The 21,139-nt window shown below is 48.9% G+C and overlaps 1 protein-coding gene across 1 annotated transcript; it reads right to left on the bottom strand.

Moving 5' to 3' along the window:
• Nucleotides 1-3,130: 3,130 nt before the first annotated feature.
• On the bottom strand, nt 3,131-19,800 carry LOC149361937 (uncharacterized). The gene is made up of 3 exons (XM_089568187.1): nt 19,635-19,800; nt 14,703-14,977; nt 3,131-3,499 (listed from the first exon to the last, which is right to left on the bottom strand). The coding sequence occupies exons 1-3, from the start codon at nt 19,798-19,800 to the stop codon at nt 3,131-3,133; spliced, it is 810 nt and encodes a 269-aa protein (XP_089424313.1).
• Between the last annotated feature and the right edge of the window lie 1,339 nt (nt 19,801-21,139).

Raw genomic sequence — 21,139 nt, forward strand, 5'->3', positions numbered from 1 at the left:
TGGACATCACAGGGCCGTCACCCGCGGGATTCTTCACGGCTGCCGTAGTCCACCGGGGAATGAATGTCGATGGGCTATCTTTTCGGGCCCCAAATTCAACACGAGCGGAGGAAGTCGCAATAGCTCTCGCTGCCGCCGATCCAAAACCGAAAACGGTTATCACAGACTCTCGCCGGGCCTGTGAACATTATCTTGCAGGCGAAATATCACCTCTGGCCTCGCAAATTCTAAGACGCGCTCTCGCCGATCCAACTCGCACAAAAGTGATCTGGGCTCCTGGCCACCAGGGTCTACGAGGCAATGAGGCCGCTGATGCGGCCGCCCGAGCGCTCACACACCGGGCTCCTCATCCTAGCTCTCATGGCTCAGAAGCTCATAAACCGCTTCTGCGGTTCCGCGAAATTCTAATTTATTATTGCGACAGCCACCGTCTCTACCCGGCACCTGCCAAGGGGCTGAGTAAGGCGGAGGAGCGAACTCTGCGGCGCCTGCAGACAGGAACCCTTCTCTGTCCTGCAATAGCAAAACACTTCGATCCGAACACAGATAGGCGCTGCCCGCACTGTGGAGAGATCTGCGATATCTTTCACATGGTGTGGGCATGTACTCAGAATCCTCACCTTCCCCCCTCCCCCACCCGAGAGGCATGGGAGACTGCCCTCCTCAACTGCTCCACACTGGAGTCCCAAAGGGCTCTGGTCAAGCGGGCGCGAGACGGGGCCTCGTCATGCGGTGTCCCGGACTAAGGATACCGACCATGCAGCAGGGTTATTTTTTTTAACCCTCAAGCTCTCTTTGATTAAAGTTTTTCACCACCACCACCACCACGTTCACCCCGAATTAATGGTCGGATTGGTAAATTGTTGTCAGAGTGGGTGGCAGGCAATGAGCGGCCGAATTCCGCCTTTTATTCATGTGAATCGCCTTAAAAAATAAAAACATGGCATGGTGATAGTAACGTTACCGGTGATGTTGGTCCGGTGGTTCCCGGAAACTTGATACCCTGCTTGAAGGGCTTGTTGATGAAATGACTTACAGGCAAAGCGATTTAGTGAGAAGCCAACATTTTACAGGCTATTTAAAGACACGTACTCAAGTCAATACGGTGTCAACTATTCGCAGCCGGCCTAGCCGACCACCTGCCCAGAGACAAGGGACACTGCGTCCTAACCATCGAGCTGGCGCGCCTTGCACCAGCTCCCAACGGTCGCTACTTCCGTGCTTGGCAACACCGAGCACGTGACAGCTAGGAGTAGCTGGAGAAAAAATACCCTTCGCCAAGTAGACCAAGCGTACGCTAGACGTCGCTGGCTATCCGATATTTTCAGTTTCTTTAGGCACCGGACCACTAGACGCCGCGCAATGCGACGAAATCCAGACCCCTCTCGATTGTCTATGGCTAGCGGCGGCTCCCACGGGAGACAGGATTTTGGGAAGCTCGGGGACAGGGGCCCAAGGTCGAGGTTGGCAGAGATATCCACCGTCTGCAGTGGCAATGAAAAATGCAAGAACGAACGGGGAGCCCAAACTGACAGCATGGATTTTCACGATACTGCTCCCATTTTAACATTGCGCGCTAAAACAAAACAAAACAAAAAATATTCAAAACAAGACGCGCAGCATAAACCAATGTCCTCTTGCAGAATATTCGCAACACGCATACAAAAAGATACGGCAGCGCACCGAACTCTACAGCAGTGTGAATAAAGACGCTGTGCTTTTTGCTTACACTGGCTGCGACTAGGCCTTAGCTCTAAGTATAGACGCTAAGTAAGGCCTTGTATACTCTTCTGCGCTACATTTGATGTTAATTCAATGTTTTTTAAGTGCCTTTCGCGACTTTGCTGCTGTAATTTTAGCTCTACCATAGTATATTTCGAAAATACATTACTTGATCTAATGCAACATGGAGTCCTGCGGCTGATAACTGCTTAATCATCACAAGTTAGTAGTGGTTCCCTTCCGAGGAACGCAGGAGCTAACCATTCTGATATTTACTCCGGCCGCTTAACCACTAATACTGCAAGCGTTTCTTTACAGACCTTTACCGCAGATACATGCACTTGGGTGGTTAAGGACAGCAGAACACGTGTCGAAAAGCACCCGTCATGAAAGGGTCGGCAGCATTTTCACTTTCCATAATCTTCGCGTGCCAAAAGTCCTCCTCGGGTATTTTGCATGCTGTAACCACCTTTTGCTACTTCCGCTCTCCATATCACGTAAATGGTGCTAGATCACAGCGGTGCAGATGAGATTTTGTCCCTTTAAGCTTTGTGCGGTTAGCATGTATTAATCTCCAACCACTAAAATGCCTAAATTCCACATGTGATCATTTATTACGAGGACACATGGAGTATGGGAAACATGTATATACAAGAGTGGAAACAAGACCGGTGCCTGCTCGTCATATCCAATGAAAAACGGCATGCTCGTTAAGTGGAGGTGTACTATAACAGACCGGGAGCGCAGGGTAGCAGGGAGGACGAGGGAAGACAGGCCATAGTGGTAATATAGCCAGCAAGGCGGCAAGTAGTGCGGATCGCGTTCTTAGCTAGATGCAATGAATATGACAGTGCCATACAGAAGTATTTCCTCTAAAACAGACCTTGAACTACTCTGTCAGTTGTGAGGAACATTGCCGACTACAGAATGGCGTACCAGCGACGTCGTTGAGGAATTAGATTTCTTCAACACTCGACAGCAGCGGAATTGTTAAATGTGCCATACCTAGTTTTTTTAGTGTCCGTAAACTTGAAGTCCATCTCTCGTTTTCCATTACATTCCTCCCTCGGGAGCATCGCCCTGTTTACTGACGCCACGGCCAGCCTTGTTGCGCCTGGCAAAACAGCTCCCATCACTATCCCGAATAATGGCCGTGCTGGAAGTGGATACAGCGGTCACTGTGGGGAAAGCGAAGAAGGGACCAGGCAGCGTTCGCAGTATCGGGTCTCTTTAAATGGGCTGAAACATTCGTTAATATTTTGTCGTAACTTTAGTGCTGTTTTAAATAAGAATATTTATTTTAAAGTTGAATAAGTATCAAGCACAGAAGAACGCTTTTTGTCATTTAAGAGCAGCGTTATCGCAAACGTTTTCTTCTCCAGAACGCGTGCTTAGCACGGCACGGCTTTCACAATGGCGGCGGTACGACAAGGCCGACTCTTGGCGGTTGAGCTAGTGGGTTCGCTGCCAAGGCGGACAAGTTCCGTGCAAGAGCCGAGTCGTTGGCGAAGTCCTCGCCCTGGGCGCCCGTTTGTCCTCCTCCGCCGTTGGAGACGAGCGTCTCTAGGCGGTGCACCAGGGCGGACACGTTCTGTGCGAGGTCGGCGCCGAGCGGCTCGCTAGCCAATCTCCATGCGACCAGGGCGAGCAGCGCTGACACCAGCCACAACACGGCCCCCGCCACCAGGAGGCCGCGCGCAAGACCCGACAGCCGCGTGGGCGACTGGTCACCCGAGAGACGATGGACACCAGTCAGATCATTCAGCTCGGTGGAGACCTGCGCTTCGGAGAAGCCGAGCATTAATAGAGTCATACTGCGCCATGATTTTCAGGGTTCAGTGTTCACCCTCTTTGACATTCTCGAGCGCCGCCTTAGACGCCATAGGCGGCGGTGCACATCTCTTGCTTGATGTCACCATTGAAGCCGCATGCGACGGCTCGTAATGATAAAGGGCCATCGAAAAATTATAACTACGAAACTAGCTCCTTGTTCCAGGTCGATAATGATGGAGCGATATGCTCGAGCGCCAAACTGTAAACAACATTTAAAATGATTCCTTCGGTGTCTCAGAACTGCTTTTCATGTGAAAAGCAAATAAATGCTGGCGCGAAAGAGTAGGTTTCAAAAAAGAAAACAAATTCGTTATCTTCTTGAAGCCGAGAAGACCTTAATAGTGAAGTGTTTCACCAAGATTCCTCTGCTCAGGCATAAAAGGTCAGAAAGGAGGAATACAGCTACTGAACAAGTGAAAGTAGAGTATAGCGTTATCGGAACCCGTACGCGTTCCTTGATCATGATGACTTTGGAAATTTAACCATTTTAATACACCGCCGGTACATCACGAGGTTGGAATTTAAATTTTGGCCATTCGTTTTCTCAACCTCGTTATGATAAAAAACACTTAAGTGTTTAGTACAGACACTAGGTTGATTTGGTGAGTGACTGCGCTGCTTATTTTCTAGAAGTATAAGCTTAATTGCACGGCAGAAGCCAGCCAGAAAGACTAAGGAACAGAAAAAGCCAACGAATAGGACACTCTGGCCTGCATGCATGCATGCTGATCTACCAACACGCCCGATGCACTGTAATATTGAAATTTGCGTGAAAACAATGTATGTTTTCGCAAGACTTCTTTGCAGGTGGCGTCGAATTCACCGAGAAAAGCGTTACACCTGCACATCCAACGAGGTTGATATGCACTGCACTGTGCTCCAGCTGATAGCCTCAAATAGAGAATGTGTAGCTAGGAAAGTTAGGAGGTTTAAATTTTTTGTTTTATAGATTAATTTTCCTCACCAGGGTTTGATGATATTGAGATTTGCCTGTGAACTCTCTGATGCACGCAATAACCGCCAAATTCACCCCAGCTTTGCCTCAAAGCGCACATCATGCCAAGGAAGTGTAACCCATATGACGAACACCCCAACGCTTAGCTGACCCGGTGCTTTGTCGTGTTTTTGGGAGCTGATTTTCATGACTGCATGCGTGCTCCCGTCAGGTGCACCTCACGATTGGTAAGTGGACGGATGTCGGGAAATAAAGGAGCGTTCTTATATATGAAATTTTACCGAATTGGGCGCGAAATAAATTAAAATCTCAACCAGCGACGGTTTTATGTTTACATTGTGCGCTGTACAAAAAGCATGAACGGTTTTTCAACAATGCCGGCTGTTGAATATATCGCCTCAAAGTGCGCGGCTTAAGGTAGTCTTTACGCAGTGCGAACCACAATATGGCTGCTGTATGAAGAAACCAAAGCGATTATTCGAGAGATTTGCGCTGAGCAAAATAGCGGTTACGCCGTTTGTCATTTCTGATGCTGGTTTCTAGGGTAAAAGCGAAGATTTGACAAAGGGGAAATGCCCTACTTGTTAATCTGCTAGGCGTAGAAGCGGTTCAGATGTTCAGATAGTGCATGCAAGGTGGCTGACGAACTACTACAGAATGACGATACTGCAGCGGAATCAACTTCTAGACTTCAAAATATACCCTCTGTAGACGCCAAATTAAACGCCTTGTTCTTCAACTGCAGGCACTTCGGCAGTTACCGGAAAAGGTAGGCGCTCTAGAAGAAAGCGTGAACTTTATGAACTCTCGGTTTGAATCGCTCCTGACCAATTTAGAAGAAATAATTTGTGAGAACACATCCCTCGGAGCCAGCAATGAACTTCAAAAACAAAACCGAGAGTTTACAAACCGCCTCAATTCCCTGGAACAATATTCAAGGGCTAATAATGTTGAATTGAAAGACATACCCGTGACTGCAAACGAGAACTGGGACCTGATTGTAAAAGAAATTTGAGTTTCCAGTAGATGCAGCAGAAATGAGAAGAACCTGATTGCACGCTTTGTATCGCGGAAGCTACGATTGTAAAAGAAATTGGACGCTCTGTAACTTCCGTTAATATCCACGTCTGCCACCGAGTTTTCCTGATACACCGTACGGACGAAAAGAACCTGATTGTACGCTTTGTATCTCGGAAGCAACGGAAGGAGTTCTATCAAAAACATAAGATTGGTTCATTGAGATTTAACGTCCCAAAGCAACTCAGGCTATGATGGACGCCGTAGTGAAGGGCTCCGGAAATTTCCTCTACCTGGGGTTTTTTAACGTGCACTGACATCGCACAGCACACGGGCCTCTAGAATTTCGCCTCCATCAAAATTGGGCCGCCGCGGCCGGGATCGAACCAGCGTCTTTCGGGTCAGCAGCCGAGTGCCGTAACCACTGAGCCACCGCGAAGGGGCAAAAGAGAAAGAGAAGAAAGCGCGAGTTGATACTGAAAGCTTGGGCTTCTCAGGCGATAACAATCTGGTGCTTGTGAATGAGAACCTTACTCCAGAAAACAGAAGGCTCTTTGCAGAAGCGGTCAAAAGGAAAAAAGAAAAAAAGAGTAGAAGTTCGTGTGAACAGATCAAGGACAAGTGAAGGCGCGAGACAACTGACAGCGCTTTATTGGTGTGATTTTAGACGATGATCTGCCGAGTACCAACAAGATAATCTCAATGAGCATCCTGGTGACTAATCCAGTTGTGGCTGTTATCAACCAGAGAACAGCATCGCAAGATGCGCTGCTGGGTACGCACTGCAATGCCTGAAACTTGAGAAAAAATTTAGTTTCCATATTGAAATTCACAAACTTATTCGACTCTCATTTTTCTTTCCTAGACGTATCTTAAACTTGGTTATGCCCTGAAGAATTGCACCTTTTTAACAAAACCGGTTACAACCTAGAAGCCCAATGTCGCAAAAACAAATATGATTAAAATTTTCCCCATTTGTACGTCGATGAAAACATAAGATATAAACAGTACAACGATGCTGACTTTGTCACTGACAATTGTGAAAGTGTTACGGGTACGGGCAGTGAAGAAGAATATCGCCGGCTTTACCGCAATATAAGCACAGCGGGCCTTTGTCTGAAGTCCTCCAGGCGTCCCATTTCCTGGGGCTTGTGCGTCGTTTGTAGGCTGGGCGGGCGAGGGCAGGGGGGAGGCTTTCGGGAAGAGCTGGTTGACATCAGAGAGGTGGCCTCAGGGTGTGTTGCTGGGGCTGAGGATTGCGTACTGGCACGGCGTTGGTCCAGGCTGGAGCTTCAACTGGAGGCGTCGATGACGATGAGCCAAGCGCATGCTGCAATTCTCTGCGCACGATTTCCTCAAAGATCGCTATATGAGGCTGGTTGGAAGATAGTAACAGAATAACATGCGACGAAGCTCTTCCTGAGCAATTTCGAGGATGACATTCCGCAGGTTTCCTCCGAATGCAGGGACATCCGAGAGAGTAGTCGAGGTTGCTTGGAGGTGTCTGTTTCGTCTCGTTGTCCAGTGAAGTGACGCATGCCAGTGTGAAGGGAACAATGCCGTGCTGTTTATTCAGCGAGCATATTTAAAGAGAAATAGTGGCAAGGGGGTTAAGAAAGAGGGGACACAATATCAAGTCAGGGCGAGGGCACAGCGCTATCTTGCGCACGCAGGTTGCGATACGATACATCCTCCTCCGTCACAGTTTTTCGCAGCACATTTAACGCTGGTGGCTGATTTGCTTGAAGTTCTCGTCGTAATGAAGGCGGTCAAGCGGCTTTCTCACACGTGCGGACCGGCGGGGTTGCTGGGGCGCCGGACTGGTGTCTCTGGTCGGCATAACCGGAGCCGCTGGTGCCGGTGGTAGGGTTGACGACTCTTCCCGGGCTAAAATGCTGTCATCGCTAGATTCATCGCTGTCTGAGGCCTCAGTGTCAAACTTCTCCTTTGTTGCCAGTAAATGTTGTCGATTGCGCCGCAACGTCTTGCCATCATTGGTTTGCACGTAGTAGGAGCGAGGAGCTGCCGCTGCAGTTACCTTGGCCTTGCGATCCCACGTTGTCCCCTTAATGCGCACGACGTCGTCTTTTTGAAGTGGGGCCAGGCATCGGGTGGCGTGACTCGCCTGCTCATGTTTCTTGACCCGTGTAACAGCCTGACGTCGAAAGTCTGGCAAAGTCGTGCGCAGGGTCCTCCCTTGGAGCAGTTCGCCGGGCGACCGGCCGTCTTCCAATGGGCTTGATCTGTAATTGAGCATACCAAGCCAAAAGTTTTCATTCGCCTCTGTGGTTTTCTTGAGGATACGCTTTACTACTTGCACTCCCTTTTCGGCCAGCCCATTGGACCGAGGAAACATCGGGCTTGACGTAACATGTTTGAAGTCGTACAGCTCAGCGAAAAGAGCGAACTCATGGCTGGAGAACTGTGGGCCATTATCTGTGCATACCTCCATCGGGATTCCGAATCGTGAAAACATGGCCCCAAGTTTTTCGATGACGCCGGATGCCGTTTGGTCGCAGAGCTCCTCGACATCTGGAAAATTCGACATGGCATCGTAAGCAATGAGGTAGTATTTTCCGCCATATTGAAATATGTCGACACCAACGCGGTACCAGGCTTGGGTTGGAGTGGCGCGGAGCATCAGTGGCTCTGATGGTTGGTTATAAGCATACTTTCTGCAGGTTGAACAACCCTCAATCATCGATGCAACGTCACTGTTGATGTTTGGCCAGTACACCAGCTGCCTTGCCCTTGCTCTGCACTTCGCAATGCCAAGATGCCCAGCATGAATGCGTTTCAATGTCTCGGCCCGCATGCTTCGAGGTATAACGACCTTCGTTCCTTTAAACAGTATTCCACCCACTACTGAAAGTTCAGCAGCCACAGATTTGAGCGGACCTTCAACCGTGACCCCGTCTGCGAGGTTCTGCATCACCACTTTGAGATAGGTATCAGCTCCCGTCTCACGCGCAAGTAGTGCAGCTGTTCTGTCACTCACCAGTGCAGACAAAATGCTGATGGCATGGACTTCAACATCTTCTGTCTCCGAGTGGCTGATGTCAGCAGGACCCGCCGACCTTGAGAGCATGTCTGCCAACTGCATCTGTTTACCCGGAACAAATGTTAGAGCGTAATCATATTTCAACAGTCTCAGGAAAAACCGCTGCAATCTCGGCGGCATGTCTGCTATGGCCTTTTTTGATATATTTATTAGCGGCTGATGGTCACTTTCAAGCAAGACTGGGCGACCGTATGTGAAGTGGTCAAACTTCTCACAGCCAAATACGAGAGCCATCGCTTCTTTTTCGATCTGTGAATAGCGCTGTTCACACTCTGTCAGTGTTTTCGACGCGTAAGCGACTGGCCTCCAATTTACGCCGTGCCGCTGTAGCAGAGCTGAACCGATGCCGTTCTGTGACGCGTCTGACGTCACTTTTGTTTCTATCTGTGGGTCAAAAATTGCGAGTAATGGTGCCTTGGTGAGCGCGTCGCATATATCTTTCCACTCTCTCTCGTGATTGGCCGTCCATTCGAATAAAACATTTTTCTTTAGAAGAGAGCGGAGAATTGGTGTTCGCAGAGCTAGGGATGGCAAGTACTTGCTGAAGTAATTTACCACCCCGAGCAACCTGTGTACTGCCTGTTTGTTTTGTGGTTTTGGCATGTTCCTTACGCTTTCGACCAGGGCCGGACTAGGGCTTATTCCTTCGCTGCTGATCACGTCGCCTAAAAATGCTATTTTTTCGGCGCCAAACTCGCATTTTGCAACATTGAATGTCAGGCCTGCAGCTTCAGCTGCTTTTAGTGCACATCTTAGTCGTTCATCGTGCTCTTCTCTGGTAGTGCCCCAAATGAGAACGTCATCCACGTACACCCGTACTCCAGGAACACCGTCAAAGACTTCATTCAGCGCCTTTTGAAACACCTCGCTGGCGGACGCGAGCCCGAAAGGAAGCCGGAGAAAGCAGTACCGGCCGAAGGGCGTTGCGAACGTACAAAGTTTCGACGACCGCTCCTCAAGCGGGATCTGGTGAAAGCCCGCATTTGCGTCTAGACGAGAAAAGAACTTAGCTCCCGCTAACTCCGCCTCGATATCTTCCCGACGCGGCATCTGGTAGTGCTCTCTTTTCAGGCTGTCGTTGATCCTTCTCGGATCCATGCACACCCTCATTTTTCCGTCTTTCTTGCGTGTAATGACTAGTGGGCTTACCCAGTCGGTTGGGTCGCTGACCTTTCTGATGATTCCTTCTTTCTCCATTCGCTGTAGCTCAGTACGCAATGGCTCCTGTAAGGCAATGGGCACCCTCCGAGCAGCTTGAACGACGGGCACAGCGTCCTTGCGCAGCAGTATCCTGTATTCACGTTGTAAGCACCCAGTTCCTTGAAAGAGCCCAGGGTGCTCCCTAGCCACTTCATGAGAAGAGGTCGAGGTGACGGTGTCCACTGTGCGGCGAAGTAGACCTAGCAGCTCGCTGGCTTGAAGTCCCAAGATGGCCTGGTGGTTTTTCTTGACTATGAAGAATTCAGTGCAAATTTTTCGTTCACCTACTTGCACCGGCGCTGAGCACGTGCCGCAGTGTTTGATGATACCACCTCCGTACGACCGCAGAACGGCACCACTGGGCTTCAGTGCACCTGCATTTAACGTCCGAAAGAGTGACATAGGTACAAGATTCGCCTGGGAGCCAGTGTCGACCTTGAACGTCACCTCCTTGCCGCCAAATTTGGCCTTCACACACCAGTCGCGGTTGCTTATGACACTGCCAATGGCTATGTCCAGAACGTCAAAATCGTCACCTTCGTGCTGTACTTCTTGAACGTGGGCATTCGCTCTGCAGCACGATGCGAAGTGGTTGGGCCTGCTGCACGAATAGCAAGCCTTGCCATAGGCAGGGCACTGTCGTGGGGCGTGAGTGCGGTCGCATCGACTGCACCTGGAAACTCGCCTCGAGAGCTGTTGTAGCTTCACTCCGGTTCTACTCGAAGAGACACCGTTGATCTCGGACAGTTTCTTTGTTCGACTCCAGAACTCGTTCTGACGTGCTGATGTTTCTGCCGCCTTGCACAAATCTACGGCTTTTCCCAGAGTTAGCTTCTTTTCCCGCAGCATTTTTTCTCGCAGTTTTGGAGAGTTCGTGCCGAATACAATTTGGTCGCGAACCATATCGTCTGCACTTGTCCCAAAGTTGCAATTCATGGCCTGCTTTTTTAGGTCGCGAAGGAACTGTTCGAATGGCTCTGCTTCGCCTTGGATCCGTGAACGAAACACATACCGTTCGTGTACTTCGTTCTGTTGCTCGACGCAGTATTCCTCGAACTTCGCAATGACGGTGGCGTAGTCTTCTCTGTCTTCCCCGTCGGCAAACAAAAAATTATTGAACACTTCAATTGCATCCTCACCGGCCACGCTAAGGAAGAGTGCAGTTTTTGCTGCTTCTGATGCTGGCTTGCTCGCAGTGGTTTTTTCTGCTTCTGATGCTGGCTTGCTGGAACTGGACGTTGCTTGCAAAAAGAGTTCAAATTTCTGTTTGAACAACTTCCAACTTCGACCGCCGTCTCCTGTTAGACGCAGTGGTTCTGGCGGCCTTAGGCGCTCCATTTCTTGCTTCCAGCAGCACGCCGCCGGCAGCCGTTCCAGGTCCTAGGTGCAGGGGCGTTCCTTAGGCCGAGCCTTATCCCACTTCTGGCACCATGTTTCGTCTCGTTGTCCAGTGAAGTGACGCATGCCAGTGTGAAGGGAACAATGCCGTGCTGTTTATTCAGCGAGCATATTTAAAGAGAAATAGTGGCAAGGGGGTTAAGAAAGAGGGGACACAATATCAAGTCAGGGCGAGGGCACAGCGCTATCTTGCGCACGCAGGTTGCGATACGATACAGTGTCGAAGGAAATGGCGAGCTCTTGCTTCCAAGGTTTTCTCAACGGTGGCTTCTTTGCCGATGAATTCAGTGGTGGTCTCTGGTGGATTGCAGGCTCCGCCTGGATGCGATCAATCGAGATAAATCTGGTTGCGCCTGCCGTGTATAACCAAGAGAATGGTAAAAGGGCGTGCCGGCAGCTTTGAAGACTGAACAAACGCAACTACAAAGATTAGCGGCAATATGACTATTCGAAATGAGCGCTTGATGCTATGAAAAATAGTTTTGACGTTCACAATCGTATAAATCGTGCCTGAGAAGGAAATATCTCAGTTCAGAGCAGGTCTTCGTCACGCCACTGAACAGGAGAACGCTGCTGGAGGCGCCCTCTCGCACGTCGGTGCTCCGGCCTCGAAACCAACAATGGAGATGGAGGAGCTAGGAGCCACTCAGAGCAAGGACCTAGAGCTGCAACGTTTTCCTTCCGCATCTAGGTCCCTTATGTGAGCCGATCGTTCACTTCCGGTTTCCACCATGTTGATAACGTACTGTTAATAAATGTGTTCTGCGACCTTACTAACCTTTGCATTCCGTCTCTACTTGATGCCGCATTCCTACATCTAGCATGTATAGGTCCCTTATCAGGTACTGGAGGGCAGATGGAACATCAATGTGAGTTCTATTCTAGAAAAACCTCTGCCAGCCCAAATGGGGCTGCTCACACGAAATCACTGTAGGGCCCTCATAGGACGGTTCTGGGCTGGAAATGGGCATGCGTAAATGCTGTCCTCGTCGGTCACCTGCAAGGTACTACAGGGCAGGTGGAACATAGTAGTGAGTTCTGTGTGGGAGAAACCTCGTTAAGCCTGAATGGTGGTGCACGCACAAAACCTCAAGTATCTCATATAAGCCCTGCCGGGACTGGAAAGCGGGAGTGCCCACAAGCTGTCCACATCCGTCCCTTGACGGGGTCTTGTGCCAGATGGAACACAAATCCATGTGCTATGCGAGAAACAAACGCGCCAAAGCCTAAATAGGCAGCCGATTCATTGGCTCACGCAGTCCTACATCTACTACAGCGGAGCCTCACCCACCAGCGTGGCGCCATCGTGGTATGCATGCATTTTTTCAGCTCACAAATTTGTATTATGCGCACTCATTCCTTACTTTTATAGATAATTTGTAATATTATTCTCAATATCTGTACTCGGTAACTTTAAATTTGATGCTTTGGACTCGCACACAAAAGTAAATTGCGCAAAATAATCAGACCATGCACAGGTGTGTCTGTGCCAATTCAACAGGATGCAGTGGACTACCTGACACTCTCCAAACGTCATCATAGATCGTGTCAGCATTCACATTTCTTACGAGCCACGCGGTCCCAACACGCTCCCGCTCAGCGACCACGAGGCGCTCCGCATCCTAACTTTCTCCTACGAGCGTCCCCCTTGACAAGCCACGATGCTGCGCCTTACGGCAGCGGAGTCCTAAGGAGAAGCATCTTCAAGCAACACGCCTGGACTTGTCACAAGAGGCCAGACAGCGAGGCGCCGTTTCCTTCTCTCCCGGACGCCAGCGCGCGCGGCAAGATTTGAAGCGGTTGGCCGCGCGGTCGCTGGTTGGTCCTTTCGGACTGCCGTCGAGCGCTGCCTTGGATTGGCCAGTTCTGAGGGGCCACCGTTCCTCAGGCTATATAAGCCCCACCGCTGCAGCTTGGGAAGAGAGATGACCGGGAGGCGCCGACGATACGAGATGCGTCGGCAAGGCCCTCCCAACTCTGCAGATCCGCCGAACCTCCTACGTATCAATAATCCAGTTATCTCATTCTTGTATACTTAAGTCTTAAAATAAATCAGTTTACTTTATTCGAAAAGAATCCGGCCACTTCTTGCTAACAATCGCAACACTAACATGGGCTATGCAACTCTGGCTTAATGAGGCCTACATAGCCTGTTTGCTCCCGTGTCTAAAAAGAAAAGTTCTGTGGGTTCCTTAAATCAGGCTACATTGAAAAATTAATGCGTGATATTATACCTCGAGGGTACAATGTGGGCCTTTGGAGTGGGTATACTCGTAAAGCATTGGGCTTGCCTCCTGTGGGAGCCATGCGGGCTGGCCACAATTGAGCTTGCCTCTTTAGAACCCGAATCGGTTTCGTACTGATTTCTGAGGGCCTAATTGAGATGAAAATCTAGCGATCGCCCTCAGGCTCTACCCACATCTCACAAAAATAGGACCGATGGCGGAGCTCGGTGGGCTGCTCACATTGGGCTGCAATGCAGGCTGAATGTGGGCAGTCCCACAAGGGCTATCTGTATCGCTCCCAAATGGGACCTATTGGGGCATATGTGGGGCTGGGGCCGACTGGGGCCGTGTTGCAAGCCCCACATTGGTCCCACCTGGGCTGGCATGGACTCCCACATTGTACCGACAGTAGGCCACACGGGTGCTACATGAGTAGTTTTAAACATTGGTTTGGTTTGGTTTATGGGGTTTGACGTCCCAAAGCGACTAAGGCTATGAAAGACGCCGTAGTGGAGGGCTCCGGAAATTTCGACCACATGGGGTTCTTTTACGTGCACTGACATCGCACAGTACACGGGCCTCTAGAATTTCTCCTCCAAAGAAATTCAACCGCCGCGGCCGGGATCGAACCCGCGTCTTTCGGGTCAGCAGCCGAGCATCATAACCACTGAGCCACCGCGACGGCGAGTAGTTTTAAAGAGCTAGTGGCTCACGTTGGTTGGGTATAAGGTGATTGCAGTGGCCTTTGTTTTCAGTAAGCATAAGTGCTCTCAAACACAGCGGAAAGCAGCGTGTTGGTTTAGGTTGGTTCATGGGGTTTAACGTATTAAAGCGACTAAGGCTATGAGAGAGGCCGTAGTGGAGGGCTCCGGAAGCAGCATGTGTACTCGTTGTTTGCAGTCCAATGAACTTACATTTGAGGTGCGCTTAATGCACTATTATATCCTATTGCACGGGTATGCAGGCAGGTGAGTTGGTTGGTGGTGGTATGAAGGAAACACAGGCAGAGTTCCCATTTTTCTATCGTCAGCTAGCAGAGTCTGTTTGTTCGAAATGACTTTCGGCTTTGAGCATGGCGGTTCTTGCTAGTAGCTACATTTTGATTCCGCATTTTCGCACACTTGTCCAACTCCTGGTTATAGTGCTAGCAGTCCTATTATGCAATAAGCGTTTGCACTGTCGTCGAAAAGAAATTGTTTCAGCTTTTGTAGAAAACCTAGCTTAGGTCACTGGAACGCAACGCATGCGTGGTTCGTTAGCCTGTTCTGACAGTGAACAGAAAGAGCCGCACCTGGCGCGAAGGGATCCCTGTCATGGCGCTCCTGCCTTCGTCCCTGTCGAGCGGAGGAAGCATCCGCTTCTCTTCGTCGGAAAGTGCCGACAGCCGACCGGGAGAAGGCAGGGAGCGCGTCGCCGCCAGCACCGCCGGAGCCACGGAGATGCGCAGGGGACCCGAGCGGGACACCTCAGGCGTCTCCCGTGCCGAGAGGGGCGGAGCAGAGTCGGACGCGGGGTCATTGGGGCTGCTCCAGTCGGCCGGCTCTCCGAAGGGCTCCGTCGAGGGGTCTGCGTTATAAAGAAGTAAGAAAAGCTCCATAGCTTACGCCTGATATTTTCTAGTATATCTTTTCATGCACATCGATGGTGTAGAGCAACTTCATTCGCGTGGCGTGTCGGAGACAGTGGGTTGGAATGCCGGCACAGGAACGAATATCCAACAGTTAAAAAAAAACGATGGTGGCAATAACAATCTGGTACGGTGTGCTGTCTGATCCCAGCGAATTCCAAAGGCCAATGAGGCTATGCTAGAAAATGTGCAACCAGCATAGAAAGTTCCCCCGAGAAGACGGGATTAATCTGGACACTGATCAGAACAGCTCTCGGCCACGAAGGTGTGCTACATTGCCCCGCCTCTGATGCAAATTTATAAACCTTCTTTCTTCCGCCTCCATTTAGAACGAAGTTACTGTTCAGGGCGGTGGTCATAGACCTTTACACATGCCACGGAGAGCCAGAAACTGGACCTGGCAATACAAAATGAATGAAATATAACAGTGAAGATTGCCAAGCTCTGACGTTTGAGGAGATATCAGACATTATAGCAGAGCTCAGTTGGGTTAGGTCTTACGAGGTGTGTACAGCGTTAAAGATCAATTCAATTGCTTCCTTTTTATATGAAGCATTTTGCTGAAATATTTTCTGTTGGTTATCCTGAGCCGCCTGATTATTTTTCTGAAAATTTGCAGCTGGGGGACGTTCGCTTTCAGAGCAAATGTATTTTAAAATTGCTCCTTTCATGTCCTCAATCGGAGCGCTTGCTGCCCCCAACACTGCGTGTGCGACGTCACGAGCTGTACAGCCGTCGATATACACTCTGCATTTGCAGAAGAAAAAAATTCAAGCTTTGGGTTGGGGTATGTCACGAAAGCAAAAATTCAGGGGGCACTTTGACTGTCTAAAGTGGGTAGAGGCGAAAGCGTTTTCCGCACCACCTTCGCTGTTTCTGTGGCACTGGTGGCGTCACATGTAATTGAGTACTAATTACTAAGTGATGGCAAATCACTAATTAATGGTTAATTACTGATTAATGCCTGAATACTAATTAACTGCTAATTAATGACGCTTAAGCTTCGCCTTTAGGAGTGGAACGCGACAGCGCGTTGTAGCGCTGCCAGGGAGTCCACGGAACGCCACCACCCGTTCGGCGCGATGCCTTGCCCTTTGAACGCAACGCTTTTTGAGGAAAGGAAATGGCGCAGTAATTCTCTGTCATCTCGGTGGACACCTGAACCTCACCGTAGAGGAAGGGAGGAAGTGGGAGTGAAAGAAGATAGATAAAGAGGAGCCGTAATGAAGAAAATGAAAATTGTATTTAAGGAAAGGAAATTAGTTCAGTAGCGTGGCTTTTTGGGCTTGTTGGTACATACTTCAAAGACACTGTAGCGCAGCAAAAGACGAGGACGTGGTGTTCGTCTCTCTTTCCTTGTGTCCTCGTCTTTTGCTGCGCTACAGTGTCTTTAAAGGAAATTACGCAGTAACTGTCTCACAAAATGCAGGGGGGCACTTTTTTGACCTAAAGTGTGGTCACTGATGTGTGGTTAAGATGTTAAGCTTCGCCCCTAAGAGTGGAACGCGACAGCGTCTTGCAACGCTGCCAAGGAGTCCATAGAACGCCATCGCCCGTTCGGTTCTACGCCTCGCTCGTCGGTAAATTGGTTTTTGAGGAAAGGAAATGTATCTGTCTCTCATTTGTTGGTGGACACCTAAACCTCGCCGGAAGGGAATGGAGGAGGATGAGAGTGAGTGAAGACACCGTATTCACTAGACGCGCCTTTGTTCATTCCAAACCATTGAGCTGGCATGGCGGAGTGGATAGCATGCTCGTTTCTCACGCCGAAGAGCGGGGTTCGATTCCTGAGCTCGACCAATTTCTTAATCGGTTTTATTTATTTATATGGCCTGACTAGTAAAGCTAATTAGGCTAATTGGGTAATTAAGCAATTAACTAAGCTCAGTCCTACTTACTTGGAGCATCACTATACGATCCCTTCAATTGGTTGCATGGTTACTAGCCAAAGTACAATTGGCCCCGTTTGAAATTCGCGCACTGTGACGTCACGACCGTTTTCACGAATTGAAAAGCGTGACATTTTCTGTCGACAACTGCTGCTTACAACGATGAGACATTAAAGGCTTCCGCCTTAATAATTAAAGTAATTCTTTGCGCTTGCTAACCTAGCTGTTCGGCGCGCATAACAGCTTTCGTGATAGTGTCGGTGACATGACACGCAAAGCAAGTTTCGGCTTCGGTTTTGGTTTCCTGTATTTGCTGTTCTATCAACGGACAGTGCGCGTCACAAGGAAGTACAATACGGAGAGGGTCGAGGACAACTAAAATACAGAGAAATCCGAAGTGCGACAAAGAGACGAGTGGCGGAGGAAAGCGTTCGGCTTGCATTTCTCTTTCATTTCAGGGCAAAAGAGAGGACAAGGAAAGTTATTAAAAGTGTATGGTGTGGATAGACGAAGTTTATGCCACCAAGGGGCGACATCGCGTATACTTAACATAAAAGTTAAGATTTCTTGTTTGCAGTCGTAGAGCATGCAAATATTGGAGATATTTTGCAGAGGGGCATAATACTGTGCTAGAAGGAAACCTATAGAAGACTAATTGTTAACAAAGAGCGAACTGAACCTACGCCACTGAAATAATGTGTTCACCAAGGCTGTCCATTATCGCTTTTGTTGTTTTCACTTTACCTTGAACCTCTTCCCCTCAGTATTGTTAACAACGCAACTGTCCGCGGTTTCTCCCTGGCGCAATGTGAAATTAAGATTTTAGCCTACGCTGATGACGTCGCCCTCTTTTGTTCTGACAGAAACAGTGCACTTGAGGCATTACAGTTGACCACATAGTTTCGTGAGGTATTAGGAGCGGCTCTTAATTTAGATAAACCCAAGGGATCTTGGTTGGGTAATTGGGATGCGAGGTCAAGTCATTTTAGTCTCATAAGCTGGGACTGCGGCACCCTTCAGTACCTAGGAGTTCCACTGCAGCAAATTCTCTACAGTGGAACCTAGTGGGATTGACAGAAAATGTCCATTAGCCGACAAACTCAGGCTTGGATGTGTAAGGAACTGTCAGTGTTTGCTCGGGCTCAAGTCTACAACATTTTCAGAATAGAAAAACTTGCCTACATGCTGCAGGTTCTTGATCGTGTGAAGACGGAAGTGCAGGTGATGAACAAAATACTCGTCACCTTCGTATGGCGCTCCCCATGGGAGCCCATGAGTCGTGAAAACCTGTTTATTCCTCTAGAGTAGGGTGGAATAGGCCTTGTCACTTATTTGTGCATCAGCTTGTTTCGCGTTTTTTTTCTTTTTGAGACCGGCAAGCCACCCTTTTTTAATAGCTGTTCTTATTAGACGTCTGAGTGCTCATTTGCCTTTCTTATTCGCACCGACTGCATGGGCTCATAAGGGGCTTTTAGGGCGATTTCATAAGTTGCTGATACCTTCAATTTCCTCAGTGCACGCTTTTCTTTAGATTACCTGTATAGCCTGTCCAGAAGATAAATGACTCGAGTGCTTACTATTTGTTTCTTATACCGTTGTATCGGCAACCTTCTCTGGAGTTTCTTGACACCATCCATTTAAAACTTGTTAAGCGAATGTGCATTTCATCTGCTGAAATATGTTCTTCTTTAAACTGCACACATCGAACCTACCTGTCAAGGCATGGCTTCACGCTAAGGAAATGTTTGTGCCATGGACGGTGAATTGCCGCCTGTGCAATACGCCACCGATCACTGATCGTTGTTTTCTTCTGTGCTGTGATGTTCTGTTTTCCTGAGAAATATTGCAGCGAACACTTAAGAAGGACATTGAAATCGCACATTACAGAGCTCGTTTATTGCCTGCTGGGAAAAGCTACGTTGTACCATGCGGTCTATTTATGTCGATGGGACTGTTTAGTATCTGGACGAGCCGAATGATGGACCACCACGCTGAATCACCGCGGTCATCGAAATCTTTGTTTCTTAAGCAGTGCTCTTTTGTGCGGTGAGTGCATGCTGCCCTGCAAGAGTCGCCCAGATGGCTTCCATATCTAAATATATGCATGTGCCTCCCAGAATTTTTATGTTTGGGAAGGCGGGGACGTCGTGGGGTATGGGGGGCTCGTAGTATGCAGCCTCGTGTTTTGTGGTATAAGTATGTCCAAATTTTTCTTTTGGGCAAAATTTTATTGCAATAAAGATAAAAAAAAATCCCTTAGAGGCATAGCGGTAGTGTTCCCGGCTCGTGACCGAAGGGACGACAGTTCGGTTCGAAAACTTGACACACACATTTTTTATTCGTACGAAATCGTTCGGCTCTGAGGTTCAGACCCTCTTGATGATTCAGGATTTTCCTGTCACAACGCCGAAAAACTACGTGTTTTACACGAAGGCAAGGGTCAAGTATCTCGGGTAGCACAAAAGCGCTTAAGCAGCGCTTCCTATATGCGCGGAGGTGGTAGAAGTAAGACACTTCCGCGTGTACGCTGCCACGAAGCTCTAAGATCGTTGGAAATGCTTGGATTCTTAACGTTAGCCTGGTGTTTCAGGAACGTCGTTTCTTTTGGGACAAAATAGAATGAAAAAGAAACAGCTATGCAGCAGTGGAAAGATCGGAAACTATTTCTCCTTCCAAGCGTGGTAGTCTCAACATAAAAGGTACTCACAAAGCCGCTTGACCGGATACCCCAGAGCCGGTTCCTTGGGCACCTCACTGAGCCAAGGAGTGGCCTCATCCACCGCGCCCGCACAGTTGTCTGCGTGGACGTCCAGATGGTTGCTATCGGAGGCGGGGCTTTCATCCGGTGACACGGCGCTGATGACGTTGCCCATCGAGTCAGCTCGTCGAGGAGGGCCGTGAGACAGTGGCCTTCTTCTTCTTCTTCTTCACCATATGAAAATGGCACATACCCACGCGGGGGGATTGGCCAAGGTGCGGTGGTGAATGCCAAGGAGGTATGAGTGCGGGAAAAAAGCTAAGTAAAACAGTAGAATGTTTGAAATAAGAAAATATGTATGAATTGTGACTCTTGCCTGGAAGCGCCGCTTTCTCTTCTTCTACTTCCACCTGGCTCAAGCAAGTGACGCATGCAAAATGAAAAATAAATAAGTTGCGTTTACAGTGAGAAAACATCTACACATAAAATGCAAGGCTCAATGAGTTTGACGAAAACACATTGTTGTAGGGTGTTGAGGAAATGTTGGTAATTTATTTTTTCTTAATCCACAGGCCAGTACATGTGTGAAGCGTGGTTACTATAGTACCACTGTGTACTGTGAATCAACAAAGGTAAAGAGGAAGAAGAATAAGCGAAGTGTCAGGATGCCATCGTTTGTTTTTTTTTTTTTGGCACGGAATTGTAGTGCTTATTAGCATGTCTACGCCTCCCCATTCTTGGTGGATCCCCCGATGTGGGTATTTTCAAATTGTTGTGGGGACAATAAACAACCATTCACAACCACAGAACCAAACTGGCCTCCGCCTGCAACTAAGTTTTTTTTTTGCATTACATTAGTACGAAGTCATAACTAAGCGTCAGCTAAAATAACGGCAATGCAGAGACTCTGCGACCGAGTTTCCCACGGCTCATTGCCCGGCTCGGAGGTCCTGCGCATCTACGCAGCAACGAAAGCATTTGCGTGCGCTGCATAGTTAAGAGAGGCGAGGTTAAGAACGGACACGAAAAGGTCGAGCAACATGGTTAGGTTTGGTTTAGTTTATGGGGTTTAACGCCCCAAGGCGACTTAGGCTATGAGAGACACCGTAGTAGAGGGCTCCTTAAATTTCGACCACCTGGGGTTCTTTAACGTGCACTGACATCGCAGATTACACGGGCCTCTGGAATTTCTCCTCTAAAGAAACTCAACCGCCGCGGCCGGGATCGAACCCGCGTATTTCGAGTCAGCAGCCGAGCACCATAACCACTGAGCCACCGCGGCGGCGAGCAACATGGTTAAGCGCGACTAGCCTAATCAAAGTTTATTCCTGTCTTGAAAGATATGGAAAAAGCTAGAAAACAAAATGCGTAAGTACTGGTAGACATGGGAGATAAGAGCACTTTGACCCTGAGTCAGTGTACGCCTGATTCAGGCTTATACATGGCCTGTTCTGAAAGTAGTGACTCATTTTTATCGTTTGTACTATTCTCTTGAATAAATTTTGTTTAAAAAA

Source organism: Amblyomma mixtum, chromosome 2 (genome assembly GCF_055824585.1).
Source record: "Amblyomma mixtum isolate Tamu chromosome 2, ASM5582458v1, whole genome shotgun sequence".
NCBI lineage: Eukaryota > Metazoa > Arthropoda > Arachnida > Ixodida > Ixodidae > Amblyomma > Amblyomma mixtum.

Bases quoted from the DNA above. Each gene is read 5' to 3' on its own strand.
- LOC149361937 (XM_089568187.1), bottom strand. From the start codon at position 19,800: ATGGGCAACGTCATCAGCGCCGTGTCACCGGATGAAAGCCCCGCCTCC. The intron at 14,978-19,634 runs GTGAGTACCTTT...TTTATAACGCAG, and splicing joins GTATCCGGTCAAGCGGCTTT to ACCCCTCGACGGAGCCCTTC. The intron at 3,500-14,702 runs GTGCGGCTCTTT...TCCGAAGCGCAG, and splicing joins CAGGGATCCCTTCGCGCCAG to GTCTCCACCGAGCTGAATGA.